This window comes from Brassica oleracea, chromosome C9 (genome assembly GCF_000695525.1).
Source record: "Brassica oleracea var. oleracea cultivar TO1000 chromosome C9, BOL, whole genome shotgun sequence".
NCBI classification, from domain to species: Eukaryota; Viridiplantae; Streptophyta; class Magnoliopsida; order Brassicales; family Brassicaceae; genus Brassica; species Brassica oleracea.
This window is the reverse complement of record NC_027756.1, coordinates 39,237,145-39,245,493: the sequence shown is the minus strand read 5'-3', so window position 1 is coordinate 39,245,493 and position 8,349 is coordinate 39,237,145. Positions and strand designations below refer to the sequence as shown.

Here is an 8,349-nt window from a genome sequence, read left to right as displayed (position 1 = left end):
TTTATAAATCCAAAAAACGAATTTATATACAAAGAACGTTTTGTATATTTAAAAATAGTTTTTATAAATACAAAAAATAATAAAATAGTGTTTATAAATAAAAAAAAAATGTTTTATAAATAAAAAATTAATTTTAAAATATGAAATCATCTTTTATAAATCCAAAAAACGAATTTATATACAAAGAACGTTTTGTATATTTAAAAATAGTTTTTATAAATACAAAAAATAATAAAATAGTGTTTATAAATAAAAAAAAAATGTTTTATAAATAAAAAATTAATTTTAAAATATGAAATCATCTTTTATAAATCCAAAAAACGAATTTATATACAAAGAACGTTTTGTATATTTAAAAATAGTTTTTATAAATACAAAAAATAATAAAATAGTGTTTATAAATAAAAAAAATGTTTTATAAATACAAAATTAGTTTTAATAAATATAAATATTTTTATAAATATGAAATCATCCTTTTATAAATACAAAAAATAATAAAATAATGTTTATAAATCAAAAAATGTTTTATAAATACAAAATTAGTTTTAATAAATATAAATATTTTTATAAATATGAAATCATCCTTTTATAAATACAAAAAATAATAAAATAATGTTTATAAATCAAAAAATGTTTTATAAATACAAAATTAATTTTAAAATATGAAATCATCTTTTATAAAGGCTATCCTCTACGGTCACGGCTCCATATCATTTCTCGGCGATTATCACGGAAAGCTTAGTATTAAAGTCATGTGGAGTGGAGCCATCATCTGTTGATAATCAACGATTATTTGTTCATAATACGTTAGTCCCTATAGAACTTCCTCTAGTCTGATAAAACTTTTTCAAAAACTTTGTCCCAAAAGTGATATGTTAGTCAATCCATATCCTAGTCATCATCTCATTTGCTATCTAGTATAGTGGAGTGATCGTCTATAAACGCATTTGTAATTCCTTCAAAGTCGTAACTATGGATTTTTAGCTAATCTTATGGACACCACCTCTATGTCATCATGAACATCGTTTGTTCTACATGTCATGTTCCCACTTTGGTATACCTTGGACTATGCGCTCTGGCCAAGGTAATAGCTCCCATATCATTTCGTAGCGATATCACGGAAAAGCATATAGTTTAAAGGTCATGTGGAGCCATCACCTAATGATGCATGTTCTTGAATAATCTTTTGTCCCTAAAAAGCTAACTTCTCCTAATCTGATAAACCTTTCCAAAGACTTCATCCCAAAACTGATTTTACTCAAACCTTTTCCTCCTAGTCATAAATCTCAATCGTAGTCTAAAAACATTTGTATTCCCTTCAAACTTCATAAGTTGGATTTTCAGCGTTTATAATTTGAAATACATAATCTTCTCAATTACAATAAAAGTACAATTTTTATCTACCATAACAAGTCATATTAGGTCAATTTCATTAATTACATTTGTTTGATTATTTACATTAATTTTGTAAATATATAACATTTAAAAAAAATTAATAATCATAAAAATATTAATAATAAATCAATTTTAACTCTAAATTTAAATTTTACTTTTATTTATAACAGAATCTGTTGAGAAAAAGCTAACAAAATCTTACTAAAATTTTTAAATATTTTTTTAATTAGTATATAATATTAGTAAAAATTAATGTTAAATAAATTTTTATTATAAAACAAAATATAAGATGCTATTTTTATAAATTTTATAATTATAGTCTATATTATATTAAAATAGAAGTAATATATGAATTAAATATGAAAATTATATTAAATTGGTAAATTAAGATATTAAAAAAAATACTTTCATTAAATTAAATAAATATATCATTCACCGTTTAAAAGGATTCAATTCGTAAATTATGTAAAAACATTATACAAAAAGTAAAATTATTAACATATGTTAAACTTTTTTATCTACAAATTTATATTATCTATTTATTTATTTTGAAAAACACAACAATATGTTATCTAAAAATTATTATATAAAAAAATATAATAGTATATAAATAACCTTTAGTTTAAGTGTTATTTACAAAATATGCTATTTTGAAACTTTGAACTAATTCATTAAAGATACTAATGAAAAATTAATTTTAACTATAAATTAAATGTTAACTTTTAATTATAACAAAATATGTTGAAAATATAAAAAATCTTACCAAATATTTCAAATTTATTTGATAAATAATGCAATTTATTTGGAAAATCAAAAATCAAAAATTGTTTAGTAACAAAAAAATCAAAAGTCATATAATTTTCCAAGCTCAAAATAGTTGTGTAACTTCCCAAATTTCTCTTGACCAAATATTTTTTTTTTGAAAATAAATATTTCAATCTCAAATAATAATATTCCAAATCTTTTAAAAGATAATATCATAGATGGTAAATTTTTTTTTTTTGAAATATGCAACACGAGAAAATATGTTGTAAAATTCAAAGTGGTATATTTTTTTTGAAAATTTAAGTTAATATCAAAAAATTAAAAAAAATTAATATTATAACATCAAAAAATCATATATCGATAATATTAATAACGTCGAACAAGAAATATAACCAATAAAATTATAGAATTATACAATATATAACACAAAAATGTAATTATATATTTAAAATATTGGCGATAATATCAAAATATGAAAGTCTAGTTTCTGTTAAAACAATAAGATAGACGAATTATTACTAGTGTTTAATAATATAAATTAGAATTTGAAAGGTATTTATATTTTTGTATTAACACAATGACAGAAAAAAACACGTAATAAAATCACAGTAAAATAGATAAGCATTAAAAATGGTTACAAAATCCAAAACAGTTTAGGAATTCACACAGCTCATCCACAGAAAGGCGAAACTGTGAAAGGTACCGCGACGAGGAAAAAAAAGAAAAAGAAAATTGTTTTCGCTTTTAACATTTTTAGTTTACCTTATTGTATTAAATAATTTGTTTATTTATTAACACCATGATTAACCCCAGTCTTTTAACTGGGGTTCTTAGCTTCAGAAGAAAAGGGATGGGCAAAAAATCTAAACCGAACCGATCGAACCGAACCGACCGAACCGAAACCGATTCGAACCAAACCAAAGTCCATTTCAAATCATTCGGTTGAAGATTTTCCCAATCCGAACGGTTCAGTTCAGTTCGGTTTAAACCGAACCGAACCGATAAACCGAAGTGTTTTTATAGTTATTTAAATTAAAAATATTAGTAATATCAAGATATTAAAATCCTAAGATTAAGCCCACGTAATTTCCTTTTGCACGAAAGAAATCCTAATATAATTTGATTTCCATGACATTTCGTCTAACTTTTGTAATATTCGTCATTAAGCCCACATAATTTCCATGTTAATTTTTTTTTCAATAGCGTATACTTTTAAACCCTAAAATTAAAACCTAAACCAAGTCTAATTAAAAACAAAAGTTCTCCGCAGTGTCTCTTTTCTGCGTCTCCTACTCTCCTTCCTACATATTTTTCCTTTTGGTGGTGTCAATTCTAATAACTTCAGGTGAGATTTTTAATATCAAGTTAAGAATTTGTTACATATATTTATACAACTGAAAAGTGAAAACATCAAACTATTCTTTTAGCTTATGTATTACATATATTTATTATGACCAACGCGATTATTTCATGACAACCATACATTTATGTATTAAAACATGATTTCTTGTACAATAAATAAATTAAGAGAAATTCTATTAAACTGAACCGAACCGAAATACAAATCGAATCGTATACAAACCAAACCGAATATAAACCGAACCGAATATAACCGAACCGAAATCGATCCAAACCAAACTAACTATGGTTTACTTCAGCTGGAAAAATTCTAAAACCGAATTAACCAAACCGAACCGAACTCGAACTGAACCGATAAAATAACTGAAGTGTCCACCCCTATAAGAAACGGTTCTAAGCTTTTCTTAGATTTTAACTAAGAAAAGCTAAGAACTGTCTCTTAAATAAGAGATATAAGAGACGTCTCTTAACCGAAAAGTGTTAAAAAAGAATAAAAAATAATAAAAAATGTCAAATCATGAGTTAAAAACTCCGGCTAAGATACGATGATTAATCACGAGTTAGGGAACCTGATACCACTTTGATGTGTGAGTGCGTGGTTCTTGTTCATTTTCTCTCTCTATATCTCTCTCTCAGAAAATCTTTTCTTCTGCCAAGAAACCCATTTCTGAAATAATCAATCCTCCAAAGGTTTGTGTGTATTTTAGTGTTTTTTTTTGTATTTTTGATCTCTTAACAACTCTCTTCTTCTTTTACTTATGTTTTTGTATTGTATCACCAATTTACAATCTCTTGTTCGTACTTTACTTTAAATCTTTGTTAATATTTTCCAAAGATCCAAGCTTATATTCTTCGAAACAGGTATGCATGTGTATACACATAAATCTCTGTAAGTTTTGATATTGTATGATCCAGAGTTCCAGACTAGCTTCTGTTCATGGCATTATAAAAAGGTTCTTGGTTTTGTTTTGTTTCTTCCCAGAGTTATTGTTAAATTTCATGGTTTTGTAGTTTTTCTTCTTCTAAATATTTCAACCACTAGTAAACATTCATCTCTGAAACTGATTGGTTTGGTTATTTTCTTTTCATGTCTTCATTTTTTTTTTAATCTTCTATTAATAGTTTCTGGAAAATTCTCAATAATCTTTGGTCTATTTAAGAATACTAGATGCTTGTTTAAAATCTTCTTTTTGGTTATCTAAAAATCTTGATCTATCAGTCTCTTGTTTTGATGTATTGAGTTTCACGTCATTCGTCTCATAAAATAATACACTCCAATCAGATTGGAAACTGGAAAACTTTAATAAAGAGTATCAGTGTTATAACTGTTCCTATTTGTGATTTCCTTCACCAATCTGACTCTCATACTTCAAAATCTCACCAAATAATCCTAATATTATTTTATTTTTTCTCTCCTTCACATGAAATAACAATAACAATATTTGTTTTTCTAGAAAGATCTTCAAGTTTCTGGGTTTTACATTACACTTTACTCTAATGGGGGTTTTGTTTAAATTCAAAAAATATTTGTAAAAGCATTCCTTTGAAACTCTTATAGGTACATATGTCTTTCACAAATTTGACATTACAAAGATCTGGTGAATAGTAACGGTGGAAGAATCATCAAATGTTCTTATCATCATCAGCATCCACTGGTGAAAGCACTCCAAAAAATCCATCAACTTCTTCTAGTTTCTTACATCTGACCAACTCTAGTGATGAGTTAGGTCAGTCACATCATTCCAGCGTCTCTATCAGGTAATCTTTAAAAGATTTTTCCTTTTTTTCCTCTCTCTCCAGATTGTTTTGTGAAGAAGTCAACAGTTACTTTCTTCACCATTGTTTTTGTTCAAAGTCTTTTTATCTTTCTTGATGAATCTGTTTCATAATTGATTAGTAGATCTTTTCTTCCCATCCATTCAATTTTTCTTAATGGGTCAGATTCCAAACAATTTTTTTTTTTATAATTTACCTTTTGGGAACCTGTGGAGCTTAAATGGTATGGTATATTGAGTGTGTTGACTATTTCTTTATTTTTTCATATATTTTCTTCTTTGATACGTTGGTCCATACCATGTCAGTTTTTTTTTTTGTGTGATGGGTTTTGTAGAGATTATGCAAGTAATTACCGGACCGAGAACATTCAGAAAAGCTGGCCTTTTTCCTCAACAAGTTTTCAACTTTGTTTGAAACATGGCTTAACTGATCTATTGCCACCAATGCAGCCTCTTAACTCTGTGGTAAGCCATCCTCCTGAAGCTTCTTCATCGCACATAGCTCTTGTTGAAGCAATAAGCTGCAAGAGAAAGTTTGAAAAACTTGGCTCCAATCATGCATTAGAAGCGACTAAGCAAGGTTTAGAGAATGGTTCTTTGGCGAGTGGTCCAAAATCCAAAATACAAGTAGCTAACATCAACAAGAGCCCCATCAGAAAATGTGGGTCAATAGTGAAACCTGGAGCTTGTGTGGATAGTGAATCAAAAGAAGACCAGGGTTGTCTCTTTGAGTCTACTATGGCTTTGCGAACTTGTCCTATCTGCAAAACCTTCTCGTCTGTTTCTAACACCACTTTGAATGCGCATATCGACAAGTGTGTGTCTGTTGACTCTGGACAACAGCCAAATAGTAAGCCACGGAGGAAAGTGAAAAGGATGGTTGATATATACGCTACTGCAAAAAGATGCACATTAGAAGATATTGATCAAAGAAACGGAACAAAGTGGGCTGTGGTTTCGAGCTACTCATCAAACCAGGTCGTCTCTGATAATAATAAGCCTCAAGTGTGCAACAAAAGGAAGAAGCGGAGTGTGTTGCATGCTAAAGTTGATGAAGATGCTGCTACCATTGGACCTGTCTACATTGATGCTAAGGGCCAAAAACTGCGGATCATATCTGAGTTTAACGAGAAAGCTTCTGAAGAAGATGTCAGTGAGAAGGAATCTTCTAAAGAAGGTAAAGGGAATCACAGAGGCTTTAGGGAAAGACTTTTGGGAAAGAAGTATCACAAGCATTGTAAAGGCCATGCTTCAGAGGTATGCATGCATATTCTTATTCGACCTCTCATAGTTTCTTACTGTTGGGTAGTATATGCATTTGCATGATCCCATTCTTGAAGTAAGAATAGATATAGTTTAACAAAGTCACTTGTCTTACAGATCTTGGAGTGTAGAAGAGGTTATTCTGAAGAATGTAGAGTCATGGACAGTTCAGGTCCAACTCGGCGTAGGAACGTTTGGGATCAGCCATCCGAGAATGGACATTCATTGTCAGCAGATCCTCCTGTGTCAAGGGGTCCAAGTCATGCGAATTTTGATTTAACCAAGACAGTTTCTTCTCCTTTAAACAGTCACAACTCATGGAGAAGTTGTGGGGAGAGCCAAGTCTCTGGAAAGATCACCAAAAGGGAGAGATGTTCAATGCCTGTGGATAAGGTGAAGTTGAAGAAAGCTCAGTCAGAGAATGAAGAGGAAGGTGAAGATTCAGGGAGATGGGAGTCTGAAATGACTCAAGAACGTGTACTGACAGATTATAGTGATTCTGATGATAATAAAGAAACAGACACTTCAACTAGTGGCGGTGAAGACGATGATTATGAAAGCTGGGAAGAGACTGGTAATAATAACAAAGGAGATGATAATATGTTGGACAAAACCAATGATGCAGATGCTGAGTTTGAAAGCATGATTTACGAGAGAACTGGTTGTGGTGATACTGCAGAACAAGGAGGAAGCACATTCATGGAGGTTGATCCCATTCCTATTCCAGGACCTCCAGGCTCATTTCTACAAAGTCCTTGGGATATGGAAACTGATGTATCTGAACATCGTGGAAACTTCTCAGTTAAATCTTTATCTGAATCAACATTTGGACAAGCAGCACCACACATGATCCAACAAGATTTGGGTCTCTTGAGTAAGTCTTTTACTGCGGCTCCTTCCAGTTCAACCTCGGTATTGCGGCTAATGGGAAAGGATTTGATGGTTATCAACCAAAGAGAAGACACCTCACGTGGATATTCATGTCCAAAATTAACTTCTCAGTTTCAAGATCTCGCTAAGACACAACATGTGCCTCCCCCTGCTCATCTTCTTCCTCGTTCTTATGGTGGAAACGGTTTGTATCACAACACCAGCACAAACTTTTACAACATTCCGTGACAATTCAAATCAAGAACTCTAAATTCTATAAGAAATTTAACCAACTTAGTAATTTTCTATGCTGGTTTTAAGAAGTTTTATCCTCAACCATTCAACATCATAAAGGTTTCATGATTATCTAATAAAGTGGTTGAGAAAAATCTCAAGTGGCTGCTTTGAAGAATGGTGATGTAAACTCTCTTGGAATCTACCTAGAAGTAGGACCTACATTCATTAGGATATTGAGAACTCCACTAAGGTGAAGGATCCCACTTTTGTTCCAAGGCCATCATTATCGGCGTCCCAGCAGGCCGTCCTTAGGCGAAACGGGCCGAAAAATAAATCAAAAATAAGAGAATAGAAGAGAGACGTGGGGTAATTAAGAAGTGTCCAACCTCGTCCTTAAGGAGCACGTGGCACGGTTTGATTGGAAAACCGAAAGGGGTAAACACGAAGGTCGGTTTTGAATAATCTTGGTCTCGACTCCTTTCTCTCTATTTCGACGGCGATTTTCGACGCGACGACACTGATCAGTCGTTTAATCAAAGACTTCTCCGCCAAATCGAATATAGACGAGGTATGTGCTCTTCTCTGTCCTCTGTTTCAACCAACACAAGATGCAACAGGACGGTCTAGTCTATCACCCCTCCAAAATTGTACTGCAGCAATTCGTCAACTGGCTTATGGTGGTGGG

General features: G+C 30.7%; 1 protein-coding gene across 3 annotated transcripts; it reads left to right on the top strand.

Moving 5' to 3' along the window:
* The first annotated feature begins 4,130 nt into the window (after positions 1–4,130).
* Positions 4,131–7,930, top strand: LOC106313565. 3 transcript variants are annotated; one of them, XM_013751412.1, is made up of 4 exons: positions 4,131–4,209; positions 5,078–5,277; positions 5,630–6,551; positions 6,675–7,930. In XM_013751412.1, exons 2-4 carry the CDS (start codon positions 5,147–5,149, stop codon positions 7,674–7,676), a joined length of 2,055 nt encoding a protein of 684 aa, XP_013606866.1. In that variant the 5' UTR covers positions 4,131–4,209; positions 5,078–5,146; the 3' UTR covers positions 7,677–7,930. The 3 variants fall into 3 exon arrangements, with proteins under 3 accessions (XP_013606866.1, XP_013606865.1, XP_013606864.1); XM_013751411.1 differs by lacking the exon at positions 4,131–4,209 and adding an exon at positions 4,216–4,380; XM_013751410.1 differs by lacking the exon at positions 4,131–4,209 and having other exon boundaries at positions 4,216–5,277.
* The last annotated feature ends 419 nt before the right edge of the window (positions 7,931–8,349 follow it).

Bases quoted from the DNA above. Each gene is read 5' to 3' on its own strand.
- LOC106313565 (XM_013751412.1), top strand. From the start codon at position 5,147: ATGTTCTTATCATCATCAGCATCCACTGGTGAAAGCACTCCAAAAAAT. The intron at 5,278-5,629 runs GTAATCTTTAAA...TGGGTTTTGTAG, and splicing joins CATTCCAGCGTCTCTATCAG to AGATTATGCAAGTAATTACC. The intron at 6,552-6,674 runs GTATGCATGCAT...CTTGTCTTACAG, and splicing joins GTAAAGGCCATGCTTCAGAG to ATCTTGGAGTGTAGAAGAGG.